At 37.5% G+C, this 21,598-nt stretch overlaps 1 protein-coding gene and 2 long non-coding RNA genes across 26 annotated transcripts in view; 1 reads left to right on the top strand and 2 right to left on the bottom strand.

Annotated features, from left to right (window-relative positions):
• Positions 1–21,598, top strand: part of cyth1a (cytohesin 1a) — a 102,632-nt gene that overhangs the window by 69,955 nt on the left and 11,079 nt on the right. For 12 of the 24 annotated variants that reach the window (XR_015479504.1, XR_015479506.1, XR_015479510.1 and 9 more), the window contains exons 6-10: positions 3,161–3,241; positions 3,448–3,560; positions 5,544–5,692; positions 9,083–9,194; positions 20,810–20,886. Coding sequence is in view for 4 of the 24 variants with exons in the window: in NM_001441640.1 (NP_001428569.1) it covers positions 3,161–3,241; positions 3,448–3,560; positions 5,544–5,692; positions 9,083–9,194; positions 20,810–20,886 (532 nt within the window). In the remaining 20 variants the exon portion in view is untranslated. Of the gene's footprint in view, positions 1–3,160; positions 3,242–3,447; positions 3,561–5,543; positions 5,943–6,413; positions 7,728–9,082; positions 9,199–20,809; positions 20,887–21,598 lie in introns of those variants that run through there. The other 12 variants (XR_015479521.1, XR_015479520.1, XR_015479519.1 and 9 more) reach the window with 2 other exon arrangements.
• Positions 1,224–9,195, bottom strand: LOC147846100 (uncharacterized). Its single transcript, XR_015481414.1, has 2 exons — positions 7,855–9,195; positions 1,224–1,892 (listed from the first exon to the last, which is right to left on the bottom strand). It is a non-coding gene; the product is annotated as an uncharacterized LOC147846100 (long non-coding RNA).
• Positions 17,777–20,213, bottom strand: LOC147846099 (uncharacterized). The gene is made up of 2 exons (XR_015481412.1): positions 19,061–20,213; positions 17,777–18,639 (listed from the first exon to the last, which is right to left on the bottom strand). It is a non-coding gene; the product is annotated as an uncharacterized LOC147846099 (long non-coding RNA).

Below are 21,598 nucleotides of genomic sequence, written 5' to 3'. Positions count from 1 at the left end.
AAAACACACATACACACACACACACACACACACACACAGGGGAGAAAGTGACTGTTTACATGGACATCTGTAGTCGAATTATTTGCCAAATTATTAAATGGTGGACTTTAACTGCAGTTTGGCTCTTTCATTCAGGGAATTCATTCATGTCCCTCGCGACAAACAAGATATTTGATTCGAGGAACTGCTCTAAGCGTGTATTTTTCATGCAATGTTTGATACCGCACGGCGAATGAGAGAAAAAAAAAAACTCAGCATTTCCCGGAAACTTAGATGCACGCGGCAGGTAGTGTCAGAATGCCGCTTGTGTTATTCCGGTCACTAAATGCAGTGAAAATCCTACACAAGGTTAAAGTTTGGTTGTAGTGCTAACACGTTTACACTCGGTGCAATAGTTAACAGTTCTATACGAACAAATTGAATAAACAAAGAGCACTGTTCGCTCACTTACCAAATCTGTAGAGACAGGACAATCACCAGCAACTAGAGCCGCGTCTTTATTAAGAGAAGACTAACGTTACAAGCGAATCCGGATCCCAGCATTTGCAGATGAGAACAGCTCTCAGGTAAACAATAATCCTCCTCAGACACGTAAGTTATTGTTGTCGAGCGTCGCGTACACTGTTTATCCACGCGTGACTCCAGCTGCGCTCTCACAGAGAGAAAATGTAAACAAAACTTAACTGCAGCAAACTATAAAAGCAACACTTCACGCTTGTTTTGTCAACACAACGTGGGGTCTCTGCCGTCTAAACACTGTGACAGTAATGAATATTAATGAAGTTGCACAATAAAGCGCGCTGATTGGTTTGAACCAAGCCTTACTCATGCATTAATGCAGCACACTGTAAGACGTAATAAGACTCACTCAGGCACAGACGCCCAGTCTGCACGCTGGAATACATGCTATTATGTCATGACCGTGACGCAGCTTCAAAAATTCGTTTCAAACCGGAAGTGCGAATTTGCTTGAAATAACGCAAAAACAACCAATTTACACTTTTTAGTGAAATATAGGTGTCTTAATAGTGTTTTTAGCAGTGTGGGACACATATACGACTGTCAACAGCTCAAAAATTGGTTTTTTTTTTTTGTTTCGTGACCCTTTAAGAAGGCATTAGTAAATATTAAACTATGATTAATAAATGCTGTACAAGTAGTGTTTATCCTTAGTAAATACATAAACCCTTATTGTAAAGTGTTATCGTGTCTTTTAAAAGTGGTTGGGTCCATCATATTTGCGTTTTATTTTAACACTAGCCAAATAAAATAGAAATCAGTAGCTCATGCATTGCTCACTGTGTTTGAATCACAAAATTATTGTCACCGTTCTGTCCACAATCATAGAAGCTGTGGCTTAGCCTAATATCCACAGGAAGCTAAATTCCTGGAATCCATTGTCATTTGTACTGATACTCTGAAAATCCCAACCGCAAGTGTCTTTGATTAGCCTTTTATCCCGACTGTAAGCTCATCAGACTCTTCATGTTTAAGGAATGTTGACTCAGAGAAGACTGGAGTTCAGAGAGGCCTGCTATTTTAGATCCACCTACTGGCTCTTCTGCGTCTGCGCAAGAATCCTCTTTATTTCCCTCGCTCCGTGTCTCACCCTGGATTTCACTTCTAGTTTTCTCCTTTCTTTCAGTGTGGGTGTGTCTGTTCAGGAAACAGAGCCGCTTTTTCGAAGATCAGATCGGATCTTTTGAGCTCTTCTGTTATTGAAGGAGGGTCTGCCGGTCTTTGTTTCCCTGTCAGTAATCACTCAGAAACAGTTGTAAAGTGGACAAGATCCCCATCAGCCCAGTAGGGAAATCACGTCATCCAGTTTAGTCACTTTTTTAGAAAATGATGCATCCTGAATGATCTCACATCCACTCTATCTCAGATAAGACCTGAAAAACATAAATCAGAATCCACAGATGTTTCATAGCATAAGGCAAGTTTAACTCCTACTTATTTAATTTCTAATCCATTTCTGCTGTTTAAAATTTGATATTTGAAGGGGTCTGTAATGTAATGTGTATTTATATTGTGCATTTATCATGTGTGGTCATACACCCAAAGCGAGACCATGATAAGAGTCAATTCAGTAGATAGGGGAAAACGGAGACATCTGAAAATGGAGGCGGGGCTGCTGAGATTCGCTACCTGATTGGGGCTTTTGTGTCATTGCGTATCCTTCCCTTATTCGTTAAGCCCCTATCACATGACTATAACACATGGCTGTAACGCTACCGGAAGACAGCAGACCAGCCTTCACTGTAAACAACAACATGGGCACAGAAATAGGAGCGTTGCTTGCACTATTTTCTTTTTTTTTGGGGCACCATTGTGCGTTTATTCATCTGTTACATTTAGTAACAACTCGACCTCGTCGTCTGTCCACAGAAATACCTCTCTTGCTTTCTTTGCCATCGAGTTCATTGTTCAACCGGCGTTTGTTGACTAACAATAACCAAATGCCGAGCGAGACACATGCTTTCTGTTTATACTAGAACGCGCATGCCCAGAGTGCGCGAACGGTCACGTCATAAACGTTTTTGGTGGCGTAGTGTGGACGGAGATATGTTCAATAACGCTAGTTGAAACGCTAGTGTGGACGCGGATCGTTTTTGATCACAAACGTTGTTTTAAAACTAAAATGCACTAGTGTAAACGGGGCCTGAGTCCAATAATCAAGACTACAGCTTTAGCTTCTAAGAGAACCAAGACTTCTGAGTTTAGCAATATAAAATTTATAATCAATAATTAATCAATAGTCATCCAGTTTTGAATATCAGCTATAGTCTGTTAATTTTCTGAATTTTACAGTTTTCACCAGCATAACGGTATAAACTAACTCTGTTTTTCCTTTAGCTTGATATGAAACCTCTTCATTACCTGATACAAGTCAATAACATATTGATAGGGGCGCCTGTATATTGCCTGTTGCAAGCCAATGCTTATTAAGTTATGCCAACATAATTGGATAAAGTACTTCAGATGAATGGTCATGGAAAACTTTAAGTTTTTAAAATAAGAATACTTTAAATTGTCTTTGAATGTGTTTGTTAAATTACAATCTACTTATTTTAACGCAAGTCGCTTAGGAAAAAGGTGTCTGGTAAATGAATAAATGTAAGTGCACTAATTCCGCTTTCATGTTCATGTTGTTTAACAGGGATGACTTCAATATCCAGGTCCTTCATGCTTTTGTGGAGCTGCACGAGTTCACAGATCTAAACCTGGTTCAGGCTCTCAGGTAAATGCATCTCCGCTCTGTGTCTTAGCATATAAACTGATGCAAATTTTATGGTTTTACTTTTCTAGTTTTAAGTATTTTTTTTTTTCCGATTTACATCCAAAGAAGCTTCTCTTAAACAATTACAAGCCATGAACCAAGTTAACAAGCTATGAGAATCACAATATTACAAATGTGTTTAATTATCATGTCGTGTCTCCACGCAGGCAGTTTCTGTGGAGTTTCAGGCTTCCTGGTGAAGCACAGAAGATTGACAGGATGATGGAGGCATTTGCTCAGAGATATTGCCAGTGCAACCCTGGAGTCTTTCAGTCCACAGGTCAGACTGATTTACAACACTGCTTTCCCACAAATGAGAAAAACACAGTTTTGTAATGTCCTTTTTTTAAAAGAGAGGGAATTGGAGGAACAATGAGGGAATTATTTTTAAAGAGGATTTAAGGCTGATTTATACTTTTGCTTTAAGTGCACGCATATGCTACGGCACAGCCTACATAATGACGCATAGCCCTACTCTGTGGCTGTCGGCGTCGCTAACATGCACCTCTCAAAAAATGTACCTACACGTCGCAACTATGTGTAGCGCAAGCTCTGTGATTGGTCGGCTTGGTAGCGCTGATGAGTCTGGGCAGGAGCGAGAGCCGTGTAAGCGGCGCAAGCCTGATGGAGCGATTGTTTACAAGTGTGGAGTCCCGTGAAGGAGCTCCGAATAGAAAGTTTTGTTTTGTGTTTACCTCATAGTTAAAGTTGTTGCACGTCCGCCGGTTCCTGCCTCAAAATGAGCGAGTTTGAGCCACTTGTACATTCAGGAAATGTTCAGAAAAAACACCAGCGAAGAAACTCGACACAGAGGAACATTAACACCTCACTGCCAACTAGCGTTTCGGAAGTGTTAATGCAGACCAACAGAGACAGCATGCAGAAGTATAAATGCACAGCTACACGCGTTGCATACGCCGTGGTTTACACCAGTCACTTGATGCAGAAGTATAAACCAGGCTTTAGAAAGGAGTTAGAAAGGGGTGGTTAGAAAGGGGGAATTTGGAAAGAGGAGTTTGGAAGGAGGAGTTTAAAAGAAGGAGAGAAAGGAAGGAGGAGTTAGAAAGGAGAAGTCAAGAAGTAGGAGTTTGGAATTGGAAGTTAGGAAGGAGGAGTTAGGAAGGGGAGAGAGGAAGGAGAATTTAGGAAGGGGGAGAGAGTGAAAGGAGGAGTTAGGAAGGGGAAATTAGGAAGGAGTAGTTAGGAAGGAGGAATTGGGAAGGGGAGAGAGAGGATGAGTTAGGAAGGAGTAGTTGGGAAGGAGGAGAGAGAAAGGATGAGTTAGGAAGGAGGAGTTGGAAAGAGGAGTTGGGAAGGAGGAGAGAGAGGATGAGTTAGAAAGTAGTAGTTGGGAAGGAGGAGAGAGAAAGGATGAGTTAGGAAGGAGGAGTTGGAAGGAGGAGTTGGGAAGGAGGTGAGAGAGGATGAGTTAGGAAGGAGGAGAGAGAGGATGAGTAAGGAAGGAGGAGAGAGAGGATGAGTTAGGAAGGAGGAGAGAGAGGATGAGTTAGGAAGGAGGAGAGAGAGGATGAGTTAGGAAGGAGGAGAGAGAGGATGAGTTAGGAAGGAGGAGAGAGAGGATGAGTTAGGAAGTAGTAGTTGGGAAGGAGGAGAGAGAAGGGATGAGTTACAAAGGAGAAGTTTGGAAGGAGGAGTTGGAAAGGGGGAGTTAGGAAGGAGAAGTTAGGAAGGGGGAGAGAGAAATGAGGAGCTGGAAGGGGGAGAGAGAGGAGGAGTTAGGAAGGAGGTGTTAGAAAGAAGGAGTTAGAAGGGGGGAGTTAAGAAGGGGGATTCAGGAAGGAGGAGTTAGGTAGGGGGAGTCAGGAAGGTTTAGTTAGAACGGAGGAGGTAGGAAGGGAAAGTTATGTGGGGAGTTAGGAAGGGGGAGTTGGGAAGGAGGAGTTGGGAAGGGGGAGTTAGAAAGGAGGAGGAAGGAGGAGTTTGGAAGGGGTAGCTAGAAAGAAGGAGTTGGGAAGGAGTTAGGCAGCGAGTCAAAGCAGCTTTACAAAAGATGCCCATTATTGCAGTACAATTAAATTCGGAAAATTAAGGTTATTAGTTGCCACAGCTTTAACTAATTAACTAGATATAATAACTTTTAACAGTTAAAGTTATTATATATATATAAACTAAGTTCACCTGCAGTTATTCAGTATATAGGGGATGTTTATGTGTAAATAACCTTTTATCCAGGCCAGTGCTGGTAAATGCTGTGCTCAGATGCTGAATGTCATTGTGAACAGTTGTGTCTTTTTTTTTACAGACACGTGCTACATTTTGTCCTTCGCCATCATTATGTTAAACACCAGCCTCCACAACCCGAATGTTAAGGACAAGCCCACGGTGGAACGCTTCATCTCCATGAACAGAGGCATTAATGACGGAGGGGACCTGCCGGAAGAGCTGCTCAGGGTTTGTTTGCTCTCACTCATGCTTGTGGCTTTTTGTATTAGTTGTATTAGTTTTTCGCATATCCCGGACGAGCCCCCAATTTGTAATACCTCAAATGATGCATTTCAAGATGCATAAAATTTAGTGGTGTAGTTGGCGTCAATAGCCTTGTGGTTAAGTGCTCACGGTGACTCGTTCGATTCCCGCCTTGAGGTCCTACACCAGTCCTTTCTCCCTTTCTGCTTCCAATGCGTTCAATGCACTGGCAGTTGTGTTGGATTGTCAATGCAACCCTCTTCTCCCACTCTTCACACACTGATAGCAACACCGCAGGAGAAATGCCAGCACAGGCTTCCAGTATCTGTAGTTTCAGGTGCTGCACATCTTGTATCTTCACACCATAGACAACAAACATAGTGGGGCTATCTATTCATAAATGGAAACCTCAAGGCCACTGGATATTTGAAATCGCTCCATGATGATGTGTTTCCCTCTTTATGCACTGAAGCTGGCACGTTCCCAGCAAGATGATGCACCACCACATTATGGGTGTCAGGTCCGAGCATTCCTAGATGAACAGTTTCCTGAAAGTGGATTGGTCATCATGGGCTAGTTAAATAGCCCCCAAGGTCTCCCGATCTGACCCCCTGACCCCCATGACCTAAAACTACAGATACTGGAAGCCTGTGCTGGCATTTCTCCTGCGGTGTTGCTTATCAGTGTGTGAAGAGTGGGAGAAGAGCAATGCATTGACAATCCAACACAAAGGGCAGCACATTGAACACATTTTATAAGTGGTCAGAAACTTGTAAATAACTCATGACAGGATGAAGTTACGTTAAAACCAAGCACACCATTGCTTTTCTTGTGAAATTCCTAGTAAGTTTGATGTGTTAGATGACCCTCTTCCTATTGAAAAAAACAAAAGTTGGATCCAAGATGGCCGACTTCAAAATAGCCACCATGGTCACCACCCTTCTTGAAAAGTTTCCCCATTCACAAATACTATTATGCCTCAAACAGGACTTTAATATCAGCAACCATTCCCACTTTAATAAGGTGTATCCATATAAATGGCCCACCTTTTATAAATAGCAGAAGTGATCAAATAGATTTTTCCAGTCATCAAATAATAATCTAAGCAAAAGAAATCGAGCTATAATGCCCTCGCTAATTACTAAATCACTGAGGAATATCCACAAGATAGATGTAAATATCACAGAATTCAAGCGTTGACAGGGATATCATGACTGAAAAACATCCACGGGTGCATAAAATGGTTCACAATTGGCCACGATTAAAAGTTTGTGATCATATCTCTGTTTTGTTCTGTTGATATGTGATCCAAATATTCGTAGCACGAAACAAATGGAAATATGAGCGGATTGTGCTGCATTTCTAAAGAGATCCCAGTGTAGCTGCCTTTGTTTTTGTGCTCGCCAGGTCTCTGCACGGGTCACGTGACTGAAAACTATCAATTAGGGATTTTTGGCAGCACAAATGACATCATCAGCATTTGGCTGAATGGGGAAATAAGAGGCTGAAAATACAAATTGAACAAATGCATGGCATCCTGCCTGTCCCCGGCTCTCAGATTTCAGTCCTGCTGTACCTGTATTCCTGGCACTAAACGTGTATTTTGAATGCTTTCGCTTTTAAATTTGATATCACGCGGACTGTGTGAAAATGTCCTTACCGGCTCAGGTGGGTTAAACTTTGTTTGACTGCATTTTAATTCGATAGATTGTGATGTAACGCAAACTGTGTTCTAAATTATACGTTGTGTGACTTTGTTGAGATTTTAAAGCTACCTAAAACACTATGTCAGTTTTAGTCCTACAGATATTAGTCACTTGCAGTGTGAATGAAACCAAGGGACAAATCTTAGGATGCATTACCAGTGTATATTCCACTGTCCCATTCATTTCAGTGTGAAAGTGGTGGTAGTGGGCCACTATATTTCTGTGACCCCCTTAGATTTGTCACGTTTTTTAAAATTGCAGTCATTTGCTAAAATCGTTTAAATTATTTTTAATGTACACACAGCTGATTTATTAAAAAAGAAAAATTGAAATAACACATGGTCCTAAGTATTCAGACCTTATACTCAGTATTTAGTAGAAGCACCATTTTGATCTAATACAGTGAGTCTTATTGGGAAAAGTGCAACATGTTTTTCACACCTGGATTTGGGGATCCTCTGCCATTCCTCCTTGCAGGTCCTCATCAGTTCTGTCAGGTTGGATGGTAAACGTTGAGGAACAGCCATTTTTAGGTTTCTCCAGAGATGCTCAATTAGGTTTAAGGCCGTACTCACACTAGGTACAGTTGCCTCGAACGGGGCCAAAGCACGCTTGTCCCCCCTCCCGTCTCCCCCGACGGCCCGCACTCACACCATATTGGGCCTCGGCACACTTACGTCATCGATGCTGTGCTGTTCAGTGAGAAGCGCTCTCTCACTCAGCAGCACAGTGGAGATTTCTCTAGTTATATCATTTCAGTCGTTTGATATGCAGTGACATGCAGTCAAATTTTTTGCCAAACAGTCCTTAGGTATGCGGTGACATGCAGTCAGATATTTCGCCGAACAGATCCGCCATTTTTGGCGCTCATAAACAATCATAAAGCTCTGGTGCTGCAGGATTGAGGAGGTCTTCTGAAGGTGCGCAGCTGTCATGCAGTGAGGGGTTTGCGTCTTTAAGAAACTACGGCAGTTTGCGTTCACTGAACAGTAAGAATTATTAATAAATCCATATGAAACAGCCCCTTAAAAGTCACGTCTTGCTTTCAGTTTTGGGCTTTGGCGCGTTTTGCACTCACACACAAACGTACCGCGCCAAAGCCCAAGTGAACTGCGCTCAGGCACACCTCTTCCAACTGGGCCAGGGCTGGCCAAGTGAACCGTGCAGTTGTTTTTAAGCCACTCTTTCATCATTTTAGCTGTGTGCTTAGCGTCATTGTCTTGTTGGAAGGTAAACCTATAAATATAAGACTTACTAGAGCTTCTGAATTCATTATTTGACTCTTTTATTTACCTACAATAGTACTTATTAGAAAATTTATTTTCTGTTAAGTGAAATATGACATATATCTAAGTTTGCTCTTTGCTCGTTTTTTTTTTTTTTTTTTTTTTTTTTTGCAGTGGAACAAGATTAATTTGTCATTAGCATTTCTCATTAAATAATCATTACTAATTTTATAAGAGCATCAATAATATTAAATGATATTTTAATGACAAGTTCGATTTGTACGATTGTAGTTGTAGGTCAAGTAAAATTTTAACAAGCAATAATTAGCAAGGCACTGTATATTGCTTTCAGTCTCACCATAAGAGGACATTATTGTCATTCTGAGCTGACATCAGCTTCTTCATCTTATGAACTTGATTGTGTTTTCCTTCGACTCACGCAGAACCTCTACGAGAGCATCAAGAACGAGCCCTTCAAAATCCCAGAGGACGACGGCAATGACCTGACACACACTTTCTTCAACCCGGACAGAGAGGGCTGGCTGCTCAAACTGGGTGAGTGGGAATAACAGCTAACAGCTTTTCCTCTCAGATTAATGATGATCGGGCTGCTCCACCCTCACATACATCTACATTTAAGACAAACACACACAGATACATTTATACACTCGTCCTATGAGCTCATCCGATGATCTCACATCACGTCACATCTTTCTCCTCCTCATATTAAGGTAATCACACTCAGTCGGCTGCATGAGTCGAAGCTCATCCTTAGTAATGCAGTTGGATGCTGGTAAACAAAGTGAGATCACAAGAGAAACGGTGTATTTAATCTATTCTACATCTATTCATAACTTGTATTCAATTGTATTTTCATTGACTGTGCTTAATGCATTATAACACATGGTAATGATTGTCATGTTGCTTAGTTTTATTATTATTATTACTATTATTATTATTAGTAGTAGTAGTAGTAGTAGTTGTATTGTTATTGTTGTTGTTGTTATTATTACATGGCAAAGCATATGGTCAGTAAGTCATGACAGCATATTTTAATAAGTTTTTATTAATCATGTTTAAAAAACATAATTATTTTATAGTTATACAAGATGATTTAAGTCAGTTTAATGTAATTTAAGTTATTTTAATTGACTAAAGCCCTGGTCAGATCACACGATTTTTATTGTAGGTTACGAAAGTCACTATGTCAGATTATGCGATTTTGTCTTGATAAAATCTTGACTTGTTGTGAGTAACAAATGTGCCAGATTATACAATCCTTCATGATCAGTCATCCCGTGACGTCTACAATGAGCATTATTTCCCAAAGCAGTCACAAGTGTTGCTATAACGATATTTCTGAACTCAATTTTGTATTTTTTATCTTTCAGTCTCAATAAGCACTGATGCATGCTGACAACTAATAACTACATTATTTAAGGGCATTCGTTACGACATGAAGTGGATCAAACTTATGATTCCTTTTTAATAATAAGATATTTTCTTTGAAATCTAAATGTTTATTTTCCTGCCATGGGTTTCTTATTAATCACACCCTCGCCTGAACTTGCCATGAGTGAGAAGGAGAAAATGAAAGCACATCAGCAGTGAGGGAAATTCAGAAGCTCAAGACATAATCTTTGAAATAATGACATATTAAAAAATTGCAAATATAGGACAGAGGTTTGTGATGCAACAATTACAGTCAAGCGCGAAACAAATCATCCACCTGCACAGTTAAGTAGTGGAGGGGCACAAACAAAAATATAATTTGTATATTTATTAATGGAAAAAAATCTTTTTGAATATAATTTCGTTTTCTGTCATTTTTATCTTAATTTTAATGCATCTTTTGATGGTCAGTTATCTCAAAAATAAGGAATAACATTCGAGGTGAAGTGCTTAAAACAAGTCCGCTATATGCGCCAAAACACAAATTGCCGTGAGATAGTGTTGGTTTGTTAAATAAAATAATAATCTAGCCTAAATAAAATTACAATGAAATATTAACAGTTTCCGAGAAGCCTATATTAAACTGTTTTCACAGTTAATGACAAATTTGAATAAGCAGGATATGCTTTTACAATGTAGGATATGCTTTCACAATGTATTCGCAGCACTAAACATATTGGCAGATTACATTACATAAGAACAAACTGTGTTTGAAGCATGAGAGAACTCAGAAACTTGTCGTGAGAATGTCTGCATATTTGTGTCAGTCTGTCAGATAAAATTGCTTAAAACAACTTAATATTTTAGAAGAGGTAGTTAAAGTTTGCACAACCAATGAATGATCTTCCTGGACCCACCCATAAGTAAATATGCAGCCTGATTTTTGATTAACTGACCGGCAATATCCACTGAGATAACCGAGAAATGATTGTACAGTGTCACCCTTGTGATGGAACTCGTGTAGAATGAGAAAAAAAATTAAACATGCTAGACTTTCTGCGATGACGTCGCAGACTTGGTATCAGTTGTCGTGAACTATGCCACATTACACGAGAAGAAACGATTCAATCGTGTTTCTCGAACGTTTACGACACCATACGTCAAGAAAGTCAGGTCAAAAACAGGACAAATTCGTGTGATCTGACCGGGGCTTAATATGATTTAGCTTAAAAAATTTAAGGCAATAAAAACATTTTTTACTGTGTATTATTATAATTTTATTGTTATTAATTATGTTTATTAATCATGTTATTTATCATTGTTTATTAATCATGTTTCTAACTTAATTTATTAAGTTATAAGGTAATTTAAGCCAGTTTATTGTAATTTAATATGATTGAACTTAAAAAATTAAGGCAATAAATTTATGCAAATTAAATTTTTACTGCATATTATTATTTTATTGTTATTATTGATTTTATGAATGTATTTTGAATATTATTTTCTATATTTGTTTTAGCTACTATACAATACACCTATAATACATTACTGACATGTTTACACGAGTTGATAACTGGTTATCTGAACTCCTCCGATATTATAATCAAGAAATATCATTCACACGCATATAGAATTTACAAACACGTACATCAAATCATGTAAAAGGGACAGTTCACCCAAAACTGAAATGTCTGTCATCGTTTGCTCATCCTCCATTTGTAATAAATCTCAGTTTTTCTTTTCTGTTGAACACAAGTGAAGATATACTGAAGAATGCTGGGAGGAAATCGCTGCGTTTTCTCCAACATTTTTCAGAAAATCTTGTTTTGTGTACAACAGAAGAAAAGAAGTTTAGAAAGTGAGTAAATCTAGATTTTTAGGTGGACTGTCCCTTTAATAGAAGCGACATACCTGCATCAGGATTATACACCTGCTTGGAAACAGTTCTGATTTGCAGTCAATATGATGTGTGCCCACTAGTGGTCAAATCCAAAACTGCACCACCATTTTCTCTCTGTCCTTCTGAATGGATTCCCATGTACATTTGGTCTGATTTATTTTGGAGTGGATCTCCGTCATTCACAGCGACAGGAGGAAATGCAAAGGTACTTGATTGAGGTAAAGTTGGTTTTATATTCGCACATTCAGACTTTCGCTTTCAATAAAATAGATTTGGCTGAATTTAAAAAGGAATTATGAGGACATGCATCATATTTGTGACTAACTCGCATTTTAAATACTCGCATAAATACGCGATCGGATGTGTGTGGCTGTTACGACTCGCATCTTTTGAAGCACTGCCCATGTGAGCGACACATTTTTTAGATGCCATGTCAAGTTTAACTTTCACAAGCAGCTCTGCTCATCACTGTTAGTTCCACAAAAGAGCTCGGAGGCAAGACAACCGTTGCAAGCTTTTGTTTATAGTAGAAAGTTGGCATGACAACTGTTTTATTATTTATGCTGCGCTTTTTTCCAAACTATTCTGAACCGTCTCGTGTTTTTAGAAGCAAAGACGCGTTCGGTATAAATGAACTCCGATCTCCTATGCAAAGTGATCAGTAAGTCATAACTTATTGTTTTAATAAGTTATTAATCATGTTTTAAAAAATGTTATACAAGATGATTTAAGTCCGTTTAATGTAATTTATTTATTTTAATTGACTAATATGATTCAACTTAAAAGTCTAAGGCAATAAATAATTAAAGGAAAGGTAATAAATTAATTTGATACTGTGTATTAGTATTTTTTTATGTTATTGTTAATGATCATGTTTATTAATCATGTTATTAATCATTGTTTATTAATCATGTTTCTAGCTTAATTTTTTAAGTTATGCAAGGTATTTTAAGTCAGTTGACTGTAATTTAAGTTAAATTGACTTATAGGCTTAACATTATTCAACTTGAAATTTTAAGACAATAAATTAATAAAGGTACGGCAATAAAATAAATTTCTACTTTGTATTTTTATAATATTGTTATTGTTATTAATGTTTTTATTCATTTTGTATAATATTTTCTATATTTATTTTAGCTACTATACAAAACACCTATAATATGTTATTGACATATATACACAATCTGGTATCTGAACTCCTTTAACATTATAATCAAATAGAAATATTATTCACACAGATAGAATTTACAAACATGTACGCATTCAGTGTGAATGAGCTTTTATCGCTATGCAAAGTCATCGTCCGGGAATCATCTACAAAGGATCTGCTTAATTCAAACTGAACATTTTAATATTACTGTGTTAAAAAGTGTGATTAAATAAAATGTATATAGTGATCGATAAAAACATCACATTTGAATGCGTAATGTGAATGCGTATAAGTGCTGTTAAAGCTGTAATTGGCTACACTGTTCATTTTTAAACCAAATGACGCTGTCCCTATATTGTTTACCATGCTATTTTGAATATTCACTCTGAAATCCCATGCAAGTATGACCTCAAAACCACATTAGACCTATTTAATTGACTGTAAACGATGCTGTGCTTTAATAGTGATTGGCTCCTAATACAATTTCCCCTAGCAAAGACCACTTTTCTGAAATGACATCAAGAAGGCGAAAGTCTAAAAGTGCGACTATAAAACCAGCTTCACCCCAATATGTACTTGCTCTGTCAGAGAGGCAGCGTGTGGGGAGGATGATTTCTCATTTAATTCAATTTTTTGTTTCCCCTTTTCTTCCTCGTTTGTTTGTTTGTTTGTTCCCATGATTTTGGCTGTTGTCTTTCCTCAGGAGGTATGTACACAAATCGCTCCTCTCTCGCTCTCAGGTGCTTCTGGTGATCAGCCTTGCTTTCTGTCCCGTTTCTGTGATCAGCCGCTGTAGGCTCATTTTTTTTTGTTTTGTTTTGGTTCGTCTTTTCATGAGTTTTACTCTAGTTTATTTTACATGTTCCTCCATCTTGTTCGTCTGACCGCTCGTCGTCTTCATGGAATCAGCGAATGGCGGTCTCTATGTGGTGGCGGGTGCTGCGGGGTTGATGATTTTGTGACTGTACTGAAGAGTTTGTTTGCTGTGATGTTCAAAACATAGTTCTTTCTCTCTCTGTGTGTGTCATTTCACTTTGGGAGCTGCAGCTTTTTCTGCTTTCTCAGTCTGAGCAGATCTCAGCTTATTCACACTTTAAAAAACATATGCTAGTTAAAAGTTTCCGTATTTTGTGTGTGTTTTATTTATTAATGGTTGTGAATTGCATTATGGGATGTTGATCTCTGCTCTGTCGATTTTTGATTTTGAAAATTCAACTCTACAATTTAACAAAGTGACTTTTATTGATATTTAAGTAGTTTGAAATAATATTAGAAATAATAAATAGAGAAATAAGTCTGTAAAAGAACAGAAAACGTGCTTGTTTATCACAATTTTTTGTAGCGTAATATACAACACAAACCCAGACAATATATCACTTTAAGCCACTTTAAACTTTAGCCCACAAAATAAAAAATGCCAATAATTTGTGGTTATAAATATACAATCGTTGCACACAACATGCTTACAGTAGGTGAGACTTTAATATGGCCATAACCGCCACACCATGTACCGCCGCCGCTATAAAGGAGTGTGTGTGTTTTTTACCTATGACCTCAGTTTGCGACTATGCCGCCAGGTGACACAAAGGGACGAGATGCGAACGGACAGAAATAGCCTATACATTTAGAGTCAGAAATATTAGCCCCCCTTTGAATTAAAAAAATAATAATAAAAAATTCCCAAATGATGTTTAACAGAGCAAGGAAATTTTCACTGTATGTCTGATAATATTTTTTCTTCTGGAGAAAGTCTTATTTGTTTTATTTCGGCTAGAATAAAAGCAGTTTTTAATTTTTAATCACCCTTTTGAGGACAAAATTATTAGCCCCTTTAAGCTATTTTTTTTCCCGACTGTCTACAGAACAAACCATCGTTATACAATAACTTGCCTAATTACCCTAACCTGCCTAGTTAACCTAATTAACCTAGTTAAGCCGTTAAATGTCACTTTAAGCTGTATAGAAGTGTCTTGAAAAATATATAGTAAAATATTATTTACTGTCATCATGACGAAGAGAAAATAAATCAGTTATTAGAAATGAGTTATTGAAATTATTATGTTTAGAAATGTGTTGAAACAATCTTCACTCTGGTAAACAGAAATTGGGGGAGAAAAAATGTATGTATGCATGTCGGTATACATCATTTATATATATTCCCGTCGGCTCCCGTTAATATTCAATCCTGTGACCCGTGGGATTCCCAAAAAAAATGTCATCCTCTAATATAGACTATCCTGACGCAAAATGTGACGAAAATCCTACACGACGATAATAGTTTGATTAGAGTGTTTACATGTCGGTACGACTACAATCGGCATACTCCACATGTCTTAATTCCATTTCTGTCAAGTTCGATATGATCTTAATCAGAAGAAATTAATCAGAAATCACTGTTTACACAGTAGACTCATAAACAGAGATTTGTCTTAATCTTATTAAAATCGGATCATTGGTGCCCATGTAAACATACTCACTGTTCAGTTGTGGCCTGTATAAATATTTTAATGTATTTGATTGCCATAAACGTGCCGGGAGGTTTAACTTGGTGCTATAAAATCAATCTGCTGCAGCTGACACAATAGCTGTGTTGTTAATCTAACGTAAACCAATCTTATGAAAAAGAACAATTGAAAGGCTGATGGCTTTTCATTTGCATGATGTTGGTTTTATGCAACTATTAACTACTATTTTTGTCTTCTGTGGGTTATGGATAAAATATGGTCATTCTAATAGCTTAATAAACTTGACTATCGGAAATCACTGAGTGACCCCTGTCATTGCCCCCTGACCCCCACTTTGGGAACCACTACTTTAAACTATTCAAAATGTTCATAAAAGTCACTTTTTCAAAGGTTTATAGTTGTTGAAGGAAGATCAAGGTCCCATAATGCGTTTCAAAAGCTAAAAATAAATAAGAAAAAATGAAAACATCAATCACAAAATATAATAAACTGCTAATTTACAGTGTAGGGCTGTCAAAAGTATCAGAAAATATGGGTATGAAATATTAAAAAGTACATTTTCAGACACTGTTAGGTGCATTCTTAAAGGAATAGTTCACCCAAAAAAGTCAATTCTTTGATTCCTTGATTCCAAATTTTAAGGAGTTTCTACTATTGAACACAAAAGAAGATATTTTGAAAGATGCTGAAAACCTGTAATACCATATTATTCCTACTATTATTATATTATAAAATGTTTGTTCCTATACTACTACTATAAGTCGATGGTTGCAGGTTTGCAGCTTTCTTCAAAATATCTTCTTTTGTGTTCAACAGCAGAAAGAAACTCAGTTTGGAAACACTTGAGGGAGAGTAAATAGTGAGTAAAAATTCATCTTTTTGGTTGAATTATCCCTTTTAAACGGCACTGATTGGCCATCGTGTTTACATACTCAACAGATATGACTGTGATGGCCATGATGGTGATCAGTTTACCACTTTTCACTGCAGATTGGATTCTGCAGATTGCAGATTGGTACTTTTGACAACTTATGAAAACGGCAAATGAACAAACCAAATGCAAGAGTAAAGGGATTGTTCACTCAAAAGAAAACTCTGTCATGGTTTTGTCATCCTCAATCAGCCCAAAACTCATATGATTTCCTCCTATTGAACACACACTCTCATCAGTCAGAATCATTATGTGTACTGTAGGTATGGGCCGTTTACTAGTTAAAAGATAAAGCTGATGTGCATTAGTTTATTAGATATCAGACAAATATACCAGAGTCACTCAATGCACTTGATTAAAAAAAAAAAAAAACTTCTGTTTAAGAATCGGTGTATATTAATTTTTACAGCTAAACAGATAGTTCTTTCAAAAGTGTAATTTTTTTCATCATTTACTCATCACAAACCTGTTTAAGTTTCTTTTGTTGAACACAAAAGAAGATATTTTGAGGAATGTTGAAAACCTGTAACCATTGACTTCCATAGTAAGAAAAACAAATACTGTAGAAGTCAGTGGTTAAAGGTTTCAACATTCTTCAGAGTATCTTCTTTTTTTGAATAAAAAAAGAATAAAGAATAAAAAAAAAAGGTTTTCAGTAAATGATGACAGAAATTTTGATAGATAACTTTTCTGATAGCTTTTCTTCCGCTATCAGTATGAAGCATTGTTTCTAAAGAACGTTTAAATTGGTTAAGTACAGTACGGTTTGTAAAGTAATATAGTTTGTCTTTTAGTAGATCTATTATATGAGACTTACTTTGTTTATCTTTGAAAGTGCAAAAAGTGGTTCTAATTGGATTTGAATTGTAAACCTTGAATAAAAGTCGAAAGGTTACGTATTTTTAGTTCAAAAAATACACCCAAAATAATTCCACATAAATCTGCAGATTTTCTACAAATTACTGCACTGAAATTTCCGCAGAAGCTGTCTGGCCCTGTTTATTACAAACAGTGTGTGTAATAATAATATGTAAATGAGCAGCTTTAACATTCTTCAAAACATCCTCTCTGGTTTTCTATGAAAGTGAACTCATACAGGATTGGAGCTGATGACAAAATTGTAATGTCTGTGATCTATTCCTTTAAACAAAACGGCTGAGTGTTGATTTGGTGTTTGATCTGATCAGACTGAGCCAGAAAACTGCATCTGGACCAAACACTTCATGCTCTACGTTAAGAATAGATACATGTGTGTGTGCTGCAGAAAAAAAAAACAGTGTGTGTGTGATTTTTGTTCAATCAGACTCACTTTAGTGGATACTGGGCGATGGTGAGTTATCAGTATTTATTCATAGTAATACAAAAACTGCATATAAATAAAAATGTTTAGTCAAACCCTCCATCACCCAGTGTCTGTCTGTCCGTCTATCTGTCTGTCGGTCAGTCCGTCTGCGGCTCCACTGGATCACCGCCGGACTGACCTATAATGAAAGCAGATAATCAGCCAATCAGCTTGCTCGGAAACCTGTCAGCTGCTCTAGTGCTTTGGTCTTTGTTTTGTTTGTTGCTCGTGCGGGTACTGGAAAACAATGAGTCTGTAGTGCAGGAGGAGCACATCTGTTTTTGCCAGAGAACGGTTGAAATGTGCCCGGCTTGTGTGTGCTGTGCTGAAACTAATGTCAACAACAGCGGCCTGTCACGATCATTACATCTGTGCTGACATTTTGGGCTGATTAACTGGGAAAACGGTTACAAAATTGACAAAATACGACTTCATTTAAATTAACGCGTATAATGTAATATAATTAGTGCTGGGTAATTCAAAACAGGGATTTCGTTTCTAATTAATAATCGCATAATTAAAACTGTACTTCTATAATATTTTAAAATATTACTTGTCTTATAACTTTGTCTAAAAAGGGTATTTAATTACTTGACTCATTGCTAAAAATCAAAAATACGAAAAAAACTTATTTCAATGTGTTTGCAATGGGAAAAAAAAAACTCTTTATATTTGAATCAAACAGGGCTTTTTAGCTTTATATAGCATGAATTAATACTTTAGGAAATGTAAAACAATATTTATTAAAACACGAAATGTTTCAAATTAATATTTGACATATATTATCATACATTTATTTGAATCATCAGACAATTGTAACCTCCTTTAATTGTAAAATCAAGTAAATAAACAACCAATATAAAGACCAAAAATATAGATATAAATTTACTGTGCTTCTCTGAATGTATACCATATTTTGTCATAAACTTAAGCATGTTTTATTGTCTTAAAAAATGTAAACTTCTTTAAAAAATAGAATTATTCTGCAAAAATAAAACATTTGTAAAGCGATAAACGATTTTTCTGCTTCTCTGACTTGATTTATACAGAACTGTTGAATTTATTAACAGTATTGAGGGCAGTGGTGTCCAAACTCGGTCCTGGAGGGCCAGTGTCCGGGAGAGTTTAGCTCCAACCCTAATCAAACACAGCTAAACCGGCTAATCAGGCTCTTACTAGACAAACTGAAAACCACCTGGCAGGTGTGTTGAAGAAAGTTAGAGCTAAACTCAGCAGGACACTGGCCCTCCAGGACCGAGTTTGGATACCCCTGATTTAAGGCAAGTGTATTACACTAAAAAGTAACTAATTAATCATCTAAAGTCCCTTGCTTGACTTTTTTTTCACTGAACCTAATTACTGCAACTCTTTATTTTACCTCAATACACCCAGCACTGAATATAATATGGTATATTAAAACCTACATTTCATATTTTGAACCCTGATAACAAGGAAATATTTATAAAGAGTTACGTAGGAAGACTTAAATACATGATGTGGAGGCAAAGAACACTGTAAACACTGCGTGTGGGTTCCACACAATTCCTTCATGTTGCCCCAACACAATTCGATTAAGTTAACTTGAATGTTCTTACAAATTTAGGTTGATTGAAGATAAAACAATTAAGTTGTCACACAAAAAAATCACAAGAATTGTGTTGATTCAGCTTATTTTAAATAGGTAGTTTGAACAAACAGTGAAATATTTCTTGAGTGAATTTCTCATTGCGACACAGTTGCTATTGTTATTTATAACGTTTGGGGAATCACATTTATTTTAAACCATTATCCAAACTACCTGCACATTTAAAACTAATTTAATGTGCACCATCCAGCCAATTAGAATCAAGAAGTTCAAAAGATTGTGTCTTCACAGAGATAAACAAAGAAACCTTTATACTATTCCCAGAAGTTACTTGATTATTGTTGACAAACCATTACAAATGCTAAAATTCACTTTATTGTGTGATATAACTAAAAATTGGTCACAAACAAATATTTTCATATTCAAACGAGTAGCGGCTTGGACCCGAAAACAGTATTCCATATATCATGACTTAACAAGCAGGTTGATATTAAGCTGACCAGCTCTTCTCACAGATGCACAAAAAAGGCATTAAGATTGGTAGAAATATACACAGCACCCTTCGGTGGATTTATGAGACATGGTAGATAACAAACTGCAAAAAAACTTAGCCCAGGGTATATATTTCTCGTTCTCAAAAATGTAGCCCTGGGCACATATCTCCAATGAGGCTGGGTTGTAATTAGCTCTTTTAAAGTTAAAAGTAAAGTCGTTCCGCTCGATGGAAACTATTCTGAACTTTGGAGTCAACTCTCGATTCTCAACACCTCGCAATTGAATCTTTTTGGAACCGACTTTATATGCATCACAACAAAAATAGACGAGAAAATAAACATACACACTGCAGAAGAGTACTAGTGAAGCCGGGCTAATAATAATGATGAGATTTGGTTTAGTAAATGACACGTGATGGTAATGATGATGATGATGTGTCTGCATTAAAGGAACAGTTCATGCATAAATTAACGTTTGTGGAAAATAGTACAACACTTATGGATTTCTTTCTTCTGTTGAACAGTAAACAAGATATGCTGAGGGCATTAGAAACAAGTGATGTCCGTAGTACGACTAAAAAAACACCATAGAAGTCAGCGACTGTTTTTCTTATTTCAACATTTGTCAAATATCTTCCTTTGCGTTCAGCAGAAGAAAGAAACTCAAATAGATTTTGAACAATTGTTGAGTACATTTGGTGAACTCTGCCTTTAACGCGTGCGAGTGTTAGTCTGGAATAAGGCAGTGTTGAGTTTTTTGTGCTGCTGGGTCGGCTGCTTTAAGCATGGTTTGCTGCGGTGGCGAATGCTCTGGGAAGAAGAGCTGACGGTGTGTGTGTGTGTGTGTTCATCTGTCTGTCTGCTGCTTCATCTCTAAAGCGCAGCGCTAACACTCTTCTTCTGCTCCTTAGGAGGACGCGTCAAAACCTGGAAGAGGCGCTGGTTTATTCTCACTGATAACTGCCTTTACTACTTTGAGTACACTACTGTAAGTACTGAAAATATGACAGCAGAGGGTGCACTTTCAAAAGTGCTGGGTTATATTTAACACAATTCTGAGTGTGATGCGGACTAAACCAACCGCTGTGTTGTTTTTGTTTTTGAATTATATTAATAGTAGCTAATTTAACCCAAGGTTAAGGTTAGTCCATATTTAAGCCAGTTTGGGTCCAAATAACCCATTGTTTTTTAAAAGGTGGAGATTTAGGGTGCTTTCACACCTACGCTTTTGTTTCAGACCTGTCTCGTTTGCCCAGTTAGCGCGGTTCGTTTGGCATATGTGAATCCACCAATCGCGCTACGATCTGCGCCAAAACAATCTCGGCTTGATTGAAACGAACTCTGGAGCGGATTGATTGAAGTGAGAAAGCGATACGATCCAAGCCCGGTTATATCACAGTGTATTACGGATATGTAATATGCATACGGCTATATGAAGAGAGAATTATGAGTAGGGCGTGAGGTCATTACAGACATCCCAAGTCCCCCGGAAGTTTCTGGAGTCTCTCGTAAAGCACAGAGACTCCTGGATAACCGCAAACGAGTGATAATCTCCCGGAAATCGCACGTCTCCCTCCCGGTCCTCAAATACGTTGCGCACCCTTTTCACCACATCCCTCCTCGCTCTTCAGACACGTCGCGCGCTCCTTGTCAAACACCACCAATCCACCACCACCCCCCTGACAGCTGAGCGGGACTCT

The sequence above is a fragment of the Danio rerio genome, chromosome 3, assembly GCF_052040795.2.
Source record: "Danio rerio strain M-AB ecotype USA chromosome 3, GRCz13ab, whole genome shotgun sequence".
NCBI classification, from domain to species: Eukaryota; Metazoa; Chordata; class Actinopteri; order Cypriniformes; family Danionidae; genus Danio; species Danio rerio.
The sequence above is the reverse complement of the archived record's forward strand: the minus strand, read 5'-3'. Positions and strand labels throughout refer to the sequence as shown.